The following is a 17,824-nucleotide window of genomic DNA, read 5'->3' as shown; positions in this document are numbered from 1 at the left end:
CGAGACAGTGGCTGCGTTCGCATTAGGGCAAAACGATTAATTGCGTTAGCGATAATATCGCGATATGTTAAAAAAGCGACTTCCTAATCGCAAATGCTGCGATTTGGTCACGTGACTCGCGAGAGCCAATCAGTCTGCACTCCGCAGAGAAAGCATCAACTTAGCACGCTAACGCTACGCCGTACCCAGAGCAGAGTTCTGTCAGACAATTCTGAGTAGTAGATTCAAACTTTTACAGCCATTTTAATAAAATGAAGGGTTTTATTCGGGCACGAGTCCATACATGCAGTTTATGGTTACAGGGCCAGGCACGGAGAATTGAAGGCGATTAGCTGTAATTAGCGGTTAGCTAGCTAGCTCCGTTATAAAGATATGGAGTGGAGACTGCCGCGGAGAAGGGAAACAACCAGACTCTGATAAATGATGTTCAGGGAGCTTTCACAGCAGCGAGCCCGCATTGTTTCGACGGTTTTATTAGTACATTTAATCCCACAGCAAGACCACCAGCAGCATGCTACTAGAAACTTGACAATAGCCTCTCAGAGAAAGTGCAATGTTCACGCTGTCATGCACTCAACTTCATGAGGGGGAGGGGCTGGAGGCAGCGCCTCTGTGTGCTAAAGCCACATATTTGTTTTTATATTTCAGCAATCTGCACTTTAGTATGTGTGATTTGTTTCGGACTTTCATATGAATTTGTTTGAATTGAGTTTGTTTACATCAGGCTTGGTCAGTGTTCATTATACTACTGTGATTGAAGTAGTTAAATAAAAGATGTCATTCATATAAATTCATGCTTCAGCTAATTTCATCATCACATACAGGCCTGACCTCCAGGAAAGAACACTTTGTTCAGGCTTGACAATGCTGTTTTTTTGGGAGTTTTCGTTGTGCAAATTGTTAATTAATCACAACGTATGATTTCTCCCTACCAATAGGGTGTCAGTCCTCCTCCTCCGCCTGGCGGCCCCGTGGCTCCTCCTCCACCACCTTTGATGGCTGGCTTTCCTCCACCTCCTCCTCCTCCTCTACCATTCAGCTGCCCGCCTCCTCCACCACCTCCCCCACCACCTGGAGCACCACCTCCTCCTCCAGGAGCTCCTCCCATTTTTGGAGGCCCGCCTCCTCCTATTCCCTCTTCATTCAACTCAGCGAGCACCATGCGCTCCAAGTCTATCCCTCAACCTTCTCACCCCCTGAAGTCCTTCAACTGGGCCAAACTGGGAGAGGTAAGAGAACAATGAGAACTACAGATGAGGGGGGGGGAAAAATTTGAAAATGTTTTGTATCGTGATTTGTTTTTGAGGCGATTTTTAAAATCAATGCTTTTCCCTAGAATTTAAATGTTTGTTTTACCAATGATTCACCTAAATATTTTCTGTTTAAATTGTAGCGCTGATGGCGACTATATCATATCCGTATTCTGACCGAATGTAGAAATTACATGTTATGTCCTTCCTTACAAATGAAATACATGTCAGATCGACTGACTGACATGTGATGTGCGCTCTTCTTAGAAAACAATTCGTTTTTAGAATTGTCAAATGACATATTGTCTGTAGAAGTGTATCATTCAACTTTTGTTTTGGTTAGAATAGAAAAGAAAATTGCAATACTCAATACTATGGAATCCCAATACTTAATTCAATAATAAATGAAAAATTGACATTTTCCAACACCAGTACCAGAAAACCCTCTGATACTGCCTAAAATGCTGGTATCGGTTTTTGCACCAATCTTATATCGCATAACCTTTGCTCGCGGAAGAAATCTGCTTTAAAGTAGTTTATTTATGTTTTCTTTCCGTTATGACTGACTGTCAAACTGGATAATAACAGAAAGCTCTATGGCATTCATTGTTTGTTTATGTTTCACAAACGTTTTAATCTAAACCAGGCCTTACAAAAAAGATAGAAGTAATATCACATCCATACAGCGACGGTAGTATAAAGCTGTAAAACATACACTGTACACTGGTATCGGATCAGTTTTCTGTATCGGCGGATACGCAAGTTATGGTTTCGGAATTGGTAGTGGGAAGGAAAAAAAAGGTAACAGACCATCTCTAATGAAAATCACAATACAAATCAAATCAGCACCCATGTATCTCAAAGAATTACATCGAGACCAAAGCATATCGTCCCAGCTCTACTGAGAACATCTGCTTTGGCAAACTGATGTTGCTTGCAAGTAGTAAAACTTTAATGTAATTGAAAAGGAAAATCTCATTTGGTAACCAACCATATTAAAGAAAATCATGATTCCATGACTTTTACAGCAGAGCAGTATGGCCCTAGTGATCTTATGCATGGTTATTCTACAGTATAAAGATAAGGTATTTTAGCTGATAAAATCGCACAACAAATTCTAAGCGTCTGTTCATCCCTGATTTTAAGTATTGAGCAAGTAACGCAGAGCAACATTTAGAAGTAGTACCTTCAATCCTAATCAGTATGTGATTATGAATCCCTATACCCCTTTTCAGAACGTGATCAACGGCACCATCTGGAATGACATTGATGACCTGAGAGCTTTCAAGATTCTTGACCTCAAGGACATAGAGAAGATGTTTTCAGCCTATCAGAGACAACAGGTTTGGATTTGTTAGCAAGTGGATTACTATTATTAGTATTCTGGAATGCAGTTTTTTGAATTGCAGTTCAGTGAGTGTCTAGTTAGTTTTGGCAAGCATTTACATATAGACCAAGAAATACATTTGTTTGCCTTTTCTTTTAATAACCATTGCATTTGCGGTTCAAATACTGCCTTGATCGTTTAACGTGTGTGTGTCTAAGTGGGATTGTGTGTGTGATGGGCTGTGGTGTGGGATGTTGTATAAGAGGACTCTTGAGAGTGCCAAGGGTCCAGCCTCCAGGCTAACACGAGCAGCTGTTCACTGCTGAATGCCTTATTGTAGAAATGCCACTGTGCTCAAGCTTTGCCCTAGCATCTGCAGAGCATTAAAGTGTGAGAACTGGGGATCTGACTGGGTCGTCACGGGCTCATGGATCAGGGCAACGCAGAGGAAACACTACGGAAGTCATGAGGAGTCATGATGCAGGGGACTTTTTACAGAAGCAAACACTGAAATAAATAAAGCAACAGACAAAAGCATGTTGAACCAGGGGACTAACTAATAGAGTAATTGCAGTAAGCATACCATACAGTACATAGCAATTACCTCCCTCTATGCTAAAAACTAATTACATACCACTTGTCATGTGGTAATACTGTGTGCATAAATTGATATATTTTACTGTGTCAAATGGGTTTAAGTGGAATGTCAATAGGCCCTAATGAGTTCTTATTAATCAAAGTATAAATCAAGGTCTTAAAGGCTCAATGGAAGGCTCTATAGAGCCATTACCATTGTTGAATTCCTTTTCACAAGGTATTTTACTGCCATGCTTAAAAGCCTTCTGACAGCTATAAGCACAACTTCTCTTTCCAGGCTTTTATTAAAGAGTAATGGGTCATTTGAGGCTTTTGCTGACAGTCATTTACTGTGTGTATTTATTTATACAGAGCATGTTTTTACTGGCACCGTCAAACGGTTAAATGGCAATCTCTATGGATATGGCCAAATAAAAAACCCAAGATCTTCCCAGCTTTGACAACTCGATTCCATTTGGCAAAAGCCCGATTAAATTCAACCGGACAATATTGCAATGTTTATACATGTGCATAATTGCTTTTTTAAACTTGTCATTGGGCTTTCTTTTAAAATTGACTTTTGTTGACATTCCCCCTCTGTAGGATTAGTTACCACACTCATTTTTCATGTTCTTGTTTTTCTATGTCAAGACAGATGTAGATGCAATCAAAAGAATACATTATAACAATCGTGACCTCCTTTTAAGTATACAGAAACCAAAATCGAGCATAGTTTAAAAGCTTTTTCGTTTACGTATCCAGAGATATTTCAGACGCTCAATATGGATTTCATGAGCCCCTGATGACTTGGACAGTAGATTATTATTGTTTTTTTTCTCAAAGAACACTCCCCAGCTTCAGCTTGTAGTGTGCATAGTTGTAGTTCTTTGCTGTAGTTCTTTGCTCTTGTCACCACTTTCTTTCAGCTCGAAATGCTAATCTTTGCATGTGTTTTCAATTTTTTTTGTGACTCTCTGCACCGACTGCCTGGGCAGGACCTGCTCACTAACCAATCCTTCAAACAGGTGAGTTACAAGCCTTCCTGCATCTTTATCTCATGGTTATCTTTATTCACGGCTCTATCACCTTCTCCTCTGCCATGCCGCAGACTGCCAGTGAGGCCAGTCACTTGTATAATGAATATGTTGTTGTGTGACTTCTCTCTGGTTATAGGATGTGTACACGAAGTGCTGAAGATTCTTGGGATCGTGTCAAAGTTGATTTTATCAATACATTTTTATTAACAATAGGCCATATGACTTGGTTCATTCTCTCTCATAATGTCACTCTGAAACCACCTGCTCAACACCAAATCCTAGTCACAAGGTCAGTGACTAGCTGGTGAGCATAGTGGAGCATTTAGCAGTAAAAGAGTCCGATATTTCACTCAGGAGATGGTGGAGGCCAAACACAGAGCTCAAAGGAGAGTGCACACAGGACTCAATTTGTCTTGTCACCAAAAAACATGACTCCAAGGTGATAATACTGTATGTCACAATATTCAATAGGTATTTCCACTACTTAATGAAATAGCGGTGTATTGCAAATGTAAGAAGGTGCATTCAGTACGTGGTTGGCTGTAGACTTGGTGGAGGGTCGAAAAAACAAAATGCAGCATCAATCCTGATAATACAGCATCAATCCTGATCATCGTTGCCACATTTTCCATTTTAATCTCCATTTTCATCTTAGTTTTTTATGTGTGTTGCTAATTATTACCTTCATTATCTGTCATTGCCTTAATTGTCATAATTCATCATCATGAACTTGTACTGCACTGAAATGCAGCCACTAGCATGTTAAACCTCAACAACCATGTTGCCTTGCACAAGAGGAAAGGAAACCAGTAGACCCCATTTCGATCACGCCACTTAATAACTGCTATAAAAGATGAAGGGGCTAGTCTCCAGTTACATGGGTTGAGTGCAATGCTATACACAAGTTGGTAAAAATTCCTTTAGCGCGTGGAGAGAGAGAGGGGGCTTTAGGAGTTGTCCCCCTAACCCGGTGCCAACCTCAGTCTGTTGCCAGGCACCATGGGTCAATGGCGGCATGGAAAACTGACACTTTCTTTACAAGCCGCGTCTGTTTTACATACGTCACAGTCAGCAACCTCAAAAGGCTGTTTTCTGGCAAGCAGGAAACCGGTTCGGACCATAAATAGAATGTGTTTAACATGCAGCCCCTACCGGTTTTCTCAGACATGTATTCTTTCTCCTAGTGGAATTTTAAATACTACATTTATGTGAAGCTTGCAGAAATATGTGACTAGACCTTACTAAGTTTTAAACAGTGTTTCTTGTTCCTCTGAGAGGTTTAGCACTGCCTGCATTGTATATGCAGCGGTGTCTCACCATATGAAATCTCCACTAGCATGACCTGCTTTCTAATTTTTGCTTGTTATTTATGTCTTCTTTTTTTCTTCTTTGCCTTTTGAATATTTTTTCATACACCATCCACAATTCAGTCTAGGGTTTATAATTTTTTAACGAGATGTGTATTATGGCCTCTGAGAACTGATGCAGTCAGTGACTGCAAAAGCAGGTCACGGAACTTGACCTGGAGCCAGCTGAAGTACTTGGCTGGAGTTTAATTTATTCTTTTATTCTGTGCTTGATATTGGCAGTGATCAACCTGCAGTTTTTTTCCCATACTTTTCTTTAATGTCTGCACCAAATTAATGCATTGTTAAATGCTTAGAAGGGGTCATGTCCTCTCTCAACAAGATAAAGATGTCAAACAGATGGGAGGAGGAGGAGGAGGAGGAGGGGGCCTTCATTGGGCAGGCTTTGCATATCATAGGAGCTTTCTTCTAAATGGAACTCTGTTGCAAAGGTAATCTGGATGTCTTGTCTTTTATCCTTCTGCAGAAAGAGACGGGCTCTATGGACGACCTATACGTCAGCACGCGGAAGGTTAAAGAGCTGTCCGTCATTGACGGTAGACGTGCACAGAATTGTATCATCCTTCTTTCAAAGTAAGTGTCCCAGCCAGAAATATTAGTCAAGTCATCTTTATTCATAGAACACATTTAAAACACCATCGTTGACCCAAAGTGCAATCCAGTCAAGACAGACGGTTTAAGATTACCACAGATAAACAACATTACGGAGATAACAATACAAACAGATATGAAACAACTGACATGATAGGCACGGCAGCTTTACTTGTATGGCACATTTCAGCCGACAAGGCAATTTCAAAGTGCTTTACATAAAACATTAAAGAGCCGTTAAACTTTTGAAAATATTAAACCGAAATAGAATAAGACAGGTATAAAATACAAGAATAAAAGTGAATTTGCAGTATAACAAACAATAATTTAATAATATTAATAATAAAGATAATGGAACTATGAATAGAAATAGTAGTTGTAGTATAGCAGAGCACTGCAGGGCGTTACAGGGTGTAGTAGGACGTCGCAGGGCACTGTAGAGCGTAGCAGGGCGTGGACCAGGGCCACGGCAACATAAGCAGATATGGATCATAGACGCTGCTTCTCCAAGTTTAGTTCTGACTCAGCAGAGTGGCCAGGGAGGTCTGGGTGGTTCATAATGTTTAGAGCAGATCAGAAATGTATTTTGGAGCTAAACTGTGCAGTGCTTTAGAAACCAACAGAAGTAAACTTCCTCAAACTACATAGTCATTATGCTACATTGTACCATCAGTAAACCCCTCGTCAGTATCTGTTAACTTGATCATAATTCTGTAGAGAGCTATGCCCCTTTTTTTGAAAGAAGTGACACTGCAGCCTTTGGGTCAGGGGTTAGAGCTGTAAGTCAGTGTGAAGCTGCTTGAGGCAGGTGCTTCTTCTGTCTGGTACAGGAAATGCGTTTTTAATGGACACACAAGGACATCTGTCAGTGTAATTGAATTTCCATCCATTGTAAGAGCAAACTGAGTCATATGACAGAGAGAAAGCATTGTCCAGGGTGTATCTCTGGAGTAGTGTTTAGATTTCAATAAGGTTGGGGTCCATTTTTAAACCTTCAAATACTATCAGGCTCCACATTAAGTCATATGACATAAGTTAAGCAAAACACATAAAATGAGCCGACTTCCGAGGGGCGTCGAGTCTTACTATTTTAAACTGGAATCAATTGTCGTCATTTAAAATCCACCCGACAATATGGTTGCCATCTGTGTGTCTTCCAACAGCAATGATCCAAAGCCCTTAAGAGAATTTGAATCCTAACTCTCCCTTTACAGATCAATAAAGAGGCCTTGCTTTGTCTGACAAAACTGACGCATGGTCCCTGAACTCAGTCTAGTGTCAATAGCAAATGGCCCGGGGGTACACACTAGACCCAAATGGGGTCAGCAGTTGTTCAATAAGGCTTTTGATGCACAGGCTAACAATGTTGTTATTGATTACAACCCAGCACACTTAACACTGCTCGGATGTACTGAAAACAGCTGGCAGTGCTCCCGGGGATGACTCTGGTCCAGACCAGTATTCTATTTAGGGAGTGGCAGTAGCTCACTCCATAGGGTGTTGGGTTGGGAAGAATGGAGTATGGACTGGAATCTGACAGCTCAGGACGCCTGTCCAGAAGTTGCAGCCCTCTGACGTGTGTGTGTGTGTGTGTGTGTGTGTGTGTGTGTGTGTGTGTGTGTGTGTGTATTTCAGGCCTGTGTTCAATAAAGAGTATGAATTATCAGTATTATTCAGTGTTAGTATTAGTCCACTGCAAGTTTCTCTATTGTGTTTGTATAATATTACATTTACTGAATGTAATTTAAAAAACTTTCAATAAACGGTTGTCTTCCTTTGCAGGTTAAAAATGAGCAATGATGAGATCAAGAGGGCGATCCTCGAGATGGATGAAAGGGAAGAGCTAGCCAAAGACATGCTGGAGCAGGTGAGGTTGATAAATGATCACATATATATATTATATGTAATGTAAGACAGCAGTGCAGTAGCAGAGTTCATTACTCTGCTACTATGACTGTTGTGTAGTTAAAAACAATGTGTCTGGCTCAGTGATTAAGTTCATCAACATTAAAAGAAAGCTAATAGCACATTTTCCTGGAAAGCGTTGGATACTTTGCATTTCACTTGGCTCCACAGAAAACAGCGTTAGCATTTGGATTAACGTTGTCCGCACATCTTTTGCAGCTGCTGAAGTTTGTCCCAGAGAAAAGTGACATAGATCTCTTGGAGGAGCACAAACATGAGCTGGAGCGCATGGCGCGGGCTGACCGCTTCCTCTTTGAAATGAGCAGGTACACAGGACTACATTTACCATACAAAAACAGTGGTACGTTAGGTATTTGATTTCAGGTGTCAATACATTCTTCAATGCAGCCAAACCACCTGCGGCAATTTGCAGGGCTGTTTGACGTTGATTTAGTGCGATTAGTAAAAAAAAAAAGTGAGCGTAACACTTTATATTAAGGTACACATGTTCACCACGGTCATGAATATCAGTTACACAAAAGATAAATATAATGTTTATAAAACAGATTGCCAGCATTTGAATTGGAAGATTTTCAAAGTTTTTTGGAGGGCTTTTCCCTTTTAATATAGTGGATAGACATGAAAGGGGGAGAGAAATATGGGAAGACATGCAGCAAAGGGCCGCAGGTCGGATTCGAACCCGGGCTGCTGCAGGACTTAGCCAACATGAGGCGAATGCTCTTACTGGGGGAGCTAGAAGCCGCCCCATTTCCAAAGTTAACAACATGCAGATTTTGTGGAGAATCAAGACATCAGCCAGTCAACCACAAACGGATCCTAAAATATTGCAAAGCACGATGTCTGTTCAAAAAGAATGAGCTTTTGAAGAAGCATGGGGAGGCTGGGATCCCAAAAAAAGACTTTAGGGTGATTCATCATTAGCTGTGAAAAGAAGTCGTGGCTGCTCTTTGAGGACTCCCGTCACACCAGAGAGCGGAGAAGTTTTAAATCAGTGCCTTTCTTTTCTAAATTCCATCCTTTCTCTGAATCTGCACTATTTGTTCTAGATAATTAAACCATTTCTTTTCCTTCAGTGAAATATAACCCTGTCCACTTTTGTTCCTTTTGACCACATCTCCTTTGGTCGTAGGAATATATCAGAAATTTTGTTATTTCCTTCTTTTATATGCCATTTAATATTCCTGGCCCTTTGAAATTTCCACTCCCTCCCTTAGTGAACTTTTGGACAAGTTTAACATACCCATTTGTCAACTCTCCAACTTGATGGGAGCTTATTAGATGATAAAAGGCCTGTGAAAACTGAGAAGGGAGTTTTACGACTGGGTGACTTCTAGCTTTGAACTTACACTTCCCTGGACACAAATGCAACTCACCCTTTCCTTTTGTTTTTTATATTCCTTTTTCTCCTGCTTTAACCTCTTTCTTCCCTTCATCAGAATTGACCACTATCAGCAGAGACTGCAGGCTCTGTTCTTTAAGAAGAAGTTTGCAGAGCGCCTCGCTGAAACCAAGCCTAAGGTTGAAGGTAAGGCCAAACACCTTTGAGACCACTATAATGCAGAGAGCTTAACTCTCAACGATTAGACATTCACGGCATAAGGCTGGCAATTTTCTATCGTTTTTTTCTTTGTCAACAAATTGATCGTAAGAACAAGTATTTTCTGCCAAATAATGTCTTATTCCTCCGTGCAATGGAGCTGCATTGTTGAGTCATATTGTTGCATTGTGTGATAAACACACACACACACACACACACACACACACACACACACACACACACACACAGTTTATTTTGATCAGATGCCACATACAGTAACACTGCAGGCCTAATGCAACAGTTGCTTTCTTTGTCCTTTTGAAAGGCTGAACCATTGACAGACATTGGTCTCTTTCTCTAATCACAACTGTCCTAAAGCAGCGCACTTTGCTGGCTTTAAACGGTTCCTCGCAACACTGCTAAACGCAAATGGAGCAGAAGATTAGATTTTAAAGAACATGCTTTTAGGGCATCCCACATTCAATTGATTGTACACGCCTAGAAGCAAAACATAGTTTCATGTACTGAAAATGTCATCATCTTTGGCCAGTGCTTAACACAAAGGATGTCACAAGTCATTTTTAAAAGTGTGTGTTTGCGTTTGCGTGCATGGTGAGAGCGGGTGGTCAACTGTTTATTGGCCCACTGTAGTTTTTCCCTTCAAGCCAGCTTCCAGGTTACCAAGGAGGCTGTTTTGGAAAGCTGGCCCATGTTGAGAGGGGAGAGCCTCCCTCGTAAACACCGCAGCTCACTTCAAAGACTCTGGGAATAGGCTTCCAATGAGGTCCGTAGACTTCTGTGTGTACACGTTTGTGCACATGGGTGTGTCATGACTGAGCTGTCCTAGCATCTGTTAGAGCCAGAGTTCTTAAGAAAGGCATTTCTCCGCTGGCCTAAATGCCCTTTTCCAGTTCTGATGAGCACATCACATTATTTGGGCTGGCAGTGCCTTAGCCCTGTGTGTGTGCTAGAGCTTGTTTGCCAGACAGTCAATTCATTTGAGTCAAATAAAAATATATCTTTACACATACTTTACTGGAAAGAAAGTGAGATAAATCATTGATTGAAGCCTCCAGAATCTTTGTTGTTGGATCCGAATGTTCCCAGACATCGTTCATTGATCCCCATAATAAAGTTTTTTTTTTTATTGGTGTTACTTTGTCATTATACTCTAGATGAGCCTATATTTCCCTGGACCACCCAGCATGTTCAATAGAAGCATTCCGTAAGACAGTGCAGTGGGCCCGCCAGGCTTTTCTGCAAACAGGAGAACACTGTCAGCAGAGCCAGAAGAATGGTTCCCATGCTGTTTCACTGCTAAAAGAACTGTAACAATAACAATATGGATTTTGTTAATGATTTTCACATTCACACTGAGGTTTCTTCTGTGGAGAGAGGGAACCACCTGCATTTTGCCAGACCATTCTGTTCTCAGGGGGAAAGAAACGGACAGCGTGGGGTTGTGTTTGGAATATTCCCTCCCCCCTGCTGTTTTATGCATGGATGGGGACTTGATGGGCTTCCCCACTGCACTGCCTAGAATTGCGGGGAATATTGATCAATCATCATGAAAGATGTTAAACATAACGGAAAGGATGAGAACCTCTGGGCCACGTACAGCGGAGACTTTAGTTTGCATGGGTGTGTGAGGAACAGAATGGAAGTGAATGGAGAAAGGCCAGTTCATTATATAATCTGAAAGGTTAAGTGGTGCACTAAGCAAAGTCCACACATGTCAATCACCAACTGTATGATCTCTCCAGCTGCTTCTCTCTCCCTGTTTTCCTCCAGCCATCCTGAATGCATCCAAGGAGGTGGTCCGGAGCAAGAGGCTGACTCAGATCCTGGAGGTGGTGCTGGCTTTCGGCAACTTCATGAACAAGGGCCAGAGAGGCAACGCGTACGGCTTCAAGGTCTCCAGCCTCAACAAGATCGCTGACACCAAGTCCAGCATAGACAGGTGGGCCTTTTCCTGAGTAAAATATAAATGTAACTCCTAGATCTTCATATCTTGCTTCATACTTTAAATTCAGGATTCAGTATCAAAGTTAATGCAGCCTAATTTCCCGTGAGTTAAGAATGTCAAAATGCAAACAACTTAGACTTAAGTGAACCACTGTTACTCCACTGCTATTTTAAATTTCCTGTTTGAATCACCCAAAGCATAGTTTAGCATTGCCAGACCTATCGATCTGGCTAAACAAGTTAACATTCTGGTATAGGGGGAAAAAAATAAACTATGGCTTGTTTTTTGTTTTCTTTAACCAATTACAATCTTTCTAGACAGTGCTAGGCCCGGGATGCAAATTAGATGGCTCAAATAGAAGAGGGGGCCTGACATCCAGCACAAATATAAAATGCTTGATGTGTTGTAAAAATATGCACCTCTAACATGCCAGATTGTGGAAATCTGACTTTCTCTGACAAAAATCACATATGGCATTCCTGCTGAAGATGTGTAGTGACTGTGTCATAAGCCTGCAAATAAAGTAATAATAAAGTGTTAAGACTAAGCAAAACCAGCCTAGGATTTTGAGATTATCCTTTAATAAGCAATTCTATAAAAAAAGAAGTGTTTCCTAGATTTGTTAAAACCCTTTTTGTCTTCACTTGGGATTTGAACAGAAACATCACCATGTTGCACTACCTGATCATGATTGTCGAGAAGAACTACAGTGACACACTGCACATCCAGGAAGACCTCAGCAGTGTACCAGAGGCTGCCAAAGTCAAGTAAGTCCAGTTTACTGTGGGGACCTTTTCACCATATGGTAGCTATGCATCTTTATTACAGCAGAGAGGAGCTTAGGCCTAAGTGCATGTGGTTGCAGTGAATACTCAATCAAAATACTAGACTAAACATACTGTACTATATACTGCAGCATAGGACTCTGCAATTAATCTAAATTGTAATCGCGATTACAATTTCAGCTCTTAATAATCACAAAAACTGAAGAATCGGGAAAATTATTTTTCACATTGCGTTTTGCATGCAAAGTCTTCCTTTGTCTTGTGTGCTGAATGGAAGAAAAAAAAATTCAAATGGGTAAAGTATTTAGGGTAATTTCACAGTTCTACTTTATTTGTTTTATTTTGTCACTACTTTTTGAAGTTCAATAATTTTTACAACTTTTCTAAAGTCCATGAGTAATCGTGCAAAATAATCGTCCTTATTCGTGTTTCCATAATTGAGAAGCCCCACTGCAGGATATATAGTCAGTAGGTCATGTGTGTTATTAAAACATTATTTTCTTATTTCTGCTTTATTTGAGGTTTTGGAGTCTTTTTAAAATAAAAAATTAAATTAGGATACAAATTGTACCTAAACAATTATAGGGGAGAGCAGTACAAGACCTAGGCAATGATTGTCTTTTATATCTGTTTTTTTCTCTGTCTTTCACTAGTTTGTCGGAGTTGGAAAAAGAGGTGCACAATATCAAAAGTGGACTGAAGGCTCTAGAGGCGGTGAGTTGTTGTGCGTTTGTGTCGCTTTCCCTCCCATTGGTTCTTCTCCTGTCTGTAATTATGTTTTGGAGCAGGGCAGAGATGGACAGCAGGGCGAGGTGCTTAAATGTTGGTAATGTTCCACACTGACATGGAACAACAAATTTGACATCTGCAGGCACACACACTTTTGGTAAATTGACTGGATAGTCTTGCTGTTTCACTTCTTGCCAGTCTGCCCAAACGGCCCGCTGTTTGCATGAAAGTAGCGCGGCTGGTGGAATATCAAGCATTGAGTTGAGTGGCAGCGATTGCTCACGGGGTCGCAGTGCCTCCGGAGTACAGCGCAGACGCTATAATAGGGTTTACACTTCACAGAAATAGACTGCTTTAATATGAAATACGTTTTCTGTAACTGAGGAACCTTAAAATCCTCGCCACTGACTTAAAAGAGAAGTCACTGATCACATCCTCCTCCTTCTCATAGCTTTACCACTTTTAGTTATAAAAGCATGGATCCCACCCATGTCTTGTGTGTTTTCTTCCCCTCCAGGAGCTGCAATACCAGCAGAGCAGGACGAGGGAACGTGGGGACAAATTCGTGGCTGTGATCGGTGACTTCATCACCGTGGCTGGCTTCAGCTTCTCTGAACTGGAGGACCAGCTGAGCGAGGCCAAGGACAAGGTAGCTAACCACTCAGTTATACAGTCAACAATGTGTGCGTTTGTGACAGAAGATAGTGTAAGTTCAAATCTCCGCATGCATGGCTCTAATGCACCCTGTGCTATTGGTCCTCACTGTCTATCCTTCATGTTGGACAGACATAAGAGACCGGAGGAAAAAAAGAGATAAAAAGCTAAATCTCAGTGCATCCCTCCTAGTCCAGTTTGATGAGTCCAGCAGTGCCGGGGAAAACCAGCATTGAAAGATTTCCCTGGATTCCCCCCTGACCCCCTCATTTTTCGTTGTGTTGTCTCTTTGAGTTAGTGTTTTGAATCCACACTCCTTATTTGTACAACTGGGACAAATGGCCTTTTAACCCCCTTGTGTCTTAATGTACTGTATGTTCAGAAGTATGTTAGCTGAAGATATTGGTGGCAATGTGGGTATCCCAAAACAAGACATTGTTGAAATTTATGTGAACATGTTATTTAATTTGCAGGCCTTTGGCACTCTGTTACAAATGAAGCATCCTGATGCTGACACATGGGAAGCTTTTAAATTAGCAGTCTGCAGTAAAAGTTACAAATTCCATTCTCCTTTATTATAGGGTTTGTCTTTTACCAAAGTAGTTGACATAATGATGTGAAATATCCAATTTGCCTAAATTCTCCAAAGGATCACCAGATTTTGACGGGAGGCCCTGGGGTTTCATGTAGAGCCTCCCCTCTACTTAATTAAGTGTTCAGGGAGGAGGTCGGTAAGAAAAATTGGAGGGAAAACGGGCTGTTGGGACGTCATGGGAAAAGAACGGGAGGAGCAGGGCATCGGTTACTGCTGTAAAACAAAAGAACCTGTGTTCACCGGCCCAGACTCTACATACACTTTTCCTAGCGTGTGTGTGTGTGTGTGTGTGTGTGTGTGTGTGTGTGTGTGTGTGTGTGTGTGGGTGTGTGTTGGTGTGTGTGTGTGTGTGTGTGTGTGTTGTGTGGGTGTGTGTGTGTGTGTGTGTGGTGTGTGTGTTGTTTGTGTGTGTGTGTGTGTGTGTGTGTGGTGTGTGTGTGGTGTGAAGGGTTGAGTCTTAACGCATTAACTCAGTGCTTGTCAAGGCTCTCTGAAACTCTTTAGATTTCCATTGGAATACAGTTATGGAAGTGTGGGGGTGCATGCTGTGTGTTTCGGTCTTAAGGAAGAGGAGAATGACTACAGTAAACGGAGCTGGCGGTCCATTGAGGCTCATAAAGCTCCATGGCAACAAATGTACTGTATGTGTGTACTGTATGCTTGCGAGAGAGACACACACACGCACACACACACACACACACACCCTTGACAGACACTACATACATTACATTACAAAGGATTACAGTTGTCCAAGGTCATGTGGGTTATTAGGGCAGAGGTTTCCCGAGGAGAGGAGGGATTTTTCTCTTATCCAGAGAGATTGGTTGGGTTTATCCTTAACGACATATCCACACACCCACACATCGACATGTTCACAGACAATGCAAGATCCAGTCTCTGTTTCAAACATAAAAAGTAGAGCAGGGAGTGCTTCAAGATATTCCATCGCTTCATGTGCTGTTGGAAATAAATAAAAGACAGAATGAATTGCATCAGTAAATGTGGCCAGGTTCAAGCAATATTGTGAATTTGGCCATTAAAAGACCTTTTTGTAGCAAAGTTGGAACAATAACACAGCTCCTACTGTATGTATCAATCTGTCTTCGTCAGAGAGCTTTTGAAGTCTCACTTTCTTTGTTAACAAAACCAAACCCATGTCTTTGAACATTTTAGCCCATTTGCTTTAAATTATGTATACTGTTCTTCTCATTGCTGCCAACCATTTTCCAAAGACTGAAGTATTTATGTGTCTTTTTTCATTTCATAAATGTGTTTCCCCATTGAAAGATTCAGTCCTTTTTAAGTGCAGTACTAATAAGAATTAACCTATAGACACCTACCTGAGTAATCTAATCCGTCAAGACACACATCATGATTTTATTATTGTCCAAGTTTTTTTTTGTTTTTTTTATATCATTGCGGGATCATGCAAATGTAATTGCAGACTGATTTGGTAAGTGCAGATGGATTTAACAACACAAAGCTGTGATGTCATTTTGGGAACAATAAAAGCGGGTCCAGGGATAATTCACTGTCACAAGCAAGTTGATCTTTCAGCCAGATGCTAACATAAGCATGCTAACATGTTTACAACAATGTTCAGCAGGCATAATGCTTACCATGTTCACCATTTGCTGATTTTATTGGTATTTGGTTGTAAACCAAAGCATTGCACAAATTGAAATTCTGACCCGATGATGGCGCTCTAAGAAAAGGCCAGACATCACTAAGCTTGTTACTATTCATCCTGTGGAGGACCAGGCTGTCTGTACGATTGGGCTGTTGCTTTGGGCAGTAGTTTGTGGAAGTATAAAGTTAATGTGATTAGCAGGAAATAGGGGAATGGGGGGCATGCATAAATGTTACTATAGTCTGTAGTTTGATTTTCACTCGGATAGAGCATCTGATTTTTAACTGTGACCACCAAATGGGGTCTGTTTCTCTATGCTATGGGCAATGAATGGATCAAAGCTACGTAACCCAGTTAAAAATGGTGGGGGCGGCCTCTAGCCTCGCGTTTGCCCCATGTAGGTCCTGCAGCGGCCCGGGTTTGAATCCAACCTGTGGCCATTTGCTGCGTGCCATCTCTCCCGCTTTCATCTCTATCCACTGTCACTAATAAAGGGAAAAGCCCCAAAAAATAATCTTAAAAAATGGTGATCCTTTTATACAGGTGCACCGACCCAAAGCTCTGCTGAGACTGACTTCACTGCACGTTCATTGCACATTGGCAATGTTTTGGTCTTGTTTTAATTTCTACCTCAACACCAATTGCCAAAACATATTTCCCACTTGCCTACTTTCATCCAACCTACCACCTCACAGTTGCTAATCCTACTGTTTATCCTACCATCATCCTTTTTTTCCCCTTTACTTAATAAGTTGGCACAGTACCCTTGGCAGACTAGCAGGGTGTGTGAGTGGGGGTGGGGGGGAGGGGTGTTAACTTCCTCTGTAATAATGTTTATGGAGGGTGGGAGGGATCAGATACAATCAGAAGTACCAATGAGACCAATATTGATTCTCTGAGGACAGACCTGTCTTTCCAGACCAGCTCTTTGTGCTGGATAAAAACATGTCATGTTGTCTGTGAACAGGTTTCCCTTTGGTGCATTTTTATAACACACAGCAGTCACAATACCGCCGTACAATTAGCAGGAGTTAAGCAGTGGTTAGGGAGAAGGTGCCAAGCAAAGCCGAATCCATCATGTGCTAACCAGAGCCGGTCTGAAACAGCCTGTAAAGACATCTGTGTATTTCTAACAACTTCAAATGTGCGTGCGTGCGTGCGTGCGTGCGTGCGTGCGTGCGTGCTCATTTAGCCCAGACCCGAGGGGACGATGGGAAACAGATTTGACCAGACACATAATTACAGTAGGGAGAGGGATGATGGTGGGGGTTGCCATGGAGACCAGCCCATAATGACAGGATGAATCCTCAGAAAAGAGCAATCCCCTACTCCTTCATATCACAACACTAAAACCACATACAGTATACTCGCCTACTATGGAATGGAAAGATGTTTTCTGTCACCTTACTGACATACAATAAGAATAGAACCGAGTGTACAGAGAGTACAGCACAGTACACACTGCGGAATTGTTTTATTGGGCTGCAGGGAGACAGTCATATGCCAGTTATTACTTAGTTACATCCTTTCAATGTGCAAACGCAACAAAGCAAAAGTAACGTAAAGTATGCACGTACATTCATTCAGGTACTATACTTCAGCACAATTATGACTCAAGGTACTTTGCTTGGTTATCTCTTTTGTATGCTACCTTATTACATTAAGTACATATTGCTACAGTAGATGTTAATTTTAATCTTTGGTATGTATTCCTTAATTTCTTAATTTTTGCTTTAGTGTTAAAAAAAAGAATCAATATGTATACAGAATTCAACAAATGAATGTGAAATGTGTCACTTGAAGCTCTATTTGAGTGCTACAGTGGAACTTTTAGGAGCTAAAGAGGGCTAGACT

At 41.3% G+C, this 17,824-nt stretch overlaps 1 protein-coding gene and 1 long non-coding RNA gene across 3 annotated transcripts in view; one reads left to right on the top strand and one right to left on the bottom strand.

Moving 5' to 3' along the window:
• The window catches only part of daam2 (dishevelled associated activator of morphogenesis 2), a gene marked incomplete at its 5' end in the record, with an annotated part of 69,749 nt that overhangs the window by 45,016 nt on the left and 6,909 nt on the right, over nt 1-17,824 (top strand). Inside the window, 11 exon segments of one of the 2 annotated variants that reach the window (XM_032499977.1) lie at nt 939-1,229; nt 2,486-2,593; nt 4,149-4,178; nt 6,024-6,130; nt 7,931-8,015; nt 8,273-8,379; nt 9,511-9,599; nt 11,403-11,571; nt 12,237-12,344; nt 13,016-13,076; nt 13,609-13,740. In XM_032499977.1, coding sequence (XP_032355868.1) covers nt 939-1,229; nt 2,486-2,593; nt 4,149-4,178; nt 6,024-6,130; nt 7,931-8,015; nt 8,273-8,379; nt 9,511-9,599; nt 11,403-11,571; nt 12,237-12,344; nt 13,016-13,076; nt 13,609-13,740 — 1,287 coding nt within the window. 2 annotated transcript variants of the gene reach the window in all.
• Nucleotides 334-14,991, bottom strand: LOC116669892 (uncharacterized). The gene is made up of 4 exons (XR_004326904.1): nt 14,981-14,991; nt 12,557-12,561; nt 11,726-11,733; nt 334-617 (listed from the first exon to the last, which is right to left on the bottom strand). It is a non-coding gene; the product is annotated as an uncharacterized LOC116669892 (long non-coding RNA).

The sequence above is a fragment of the Etheostoma spectabile genome, chromosome 20 (assembly GCF_008692095.1).
Source record: "Etheostoma spectabile isolate EspeVRDwgs_2016 chromosome 20, UIUC_Espe_1.0, whole genome shotgun sequence".
In the NCBI taxonomy this organism is placed as follows: domain Eukaryota; kingdom Metazoa; phylum Chordata; class Actinopteri; order Perciformes; family Percidae; genus Etheostoma; species Etheostoma spectabile.
Note: the sequence above shows the minus strand (reverse complement) of the source record. Positions and strands in the feature narration are given on the sequence as shown.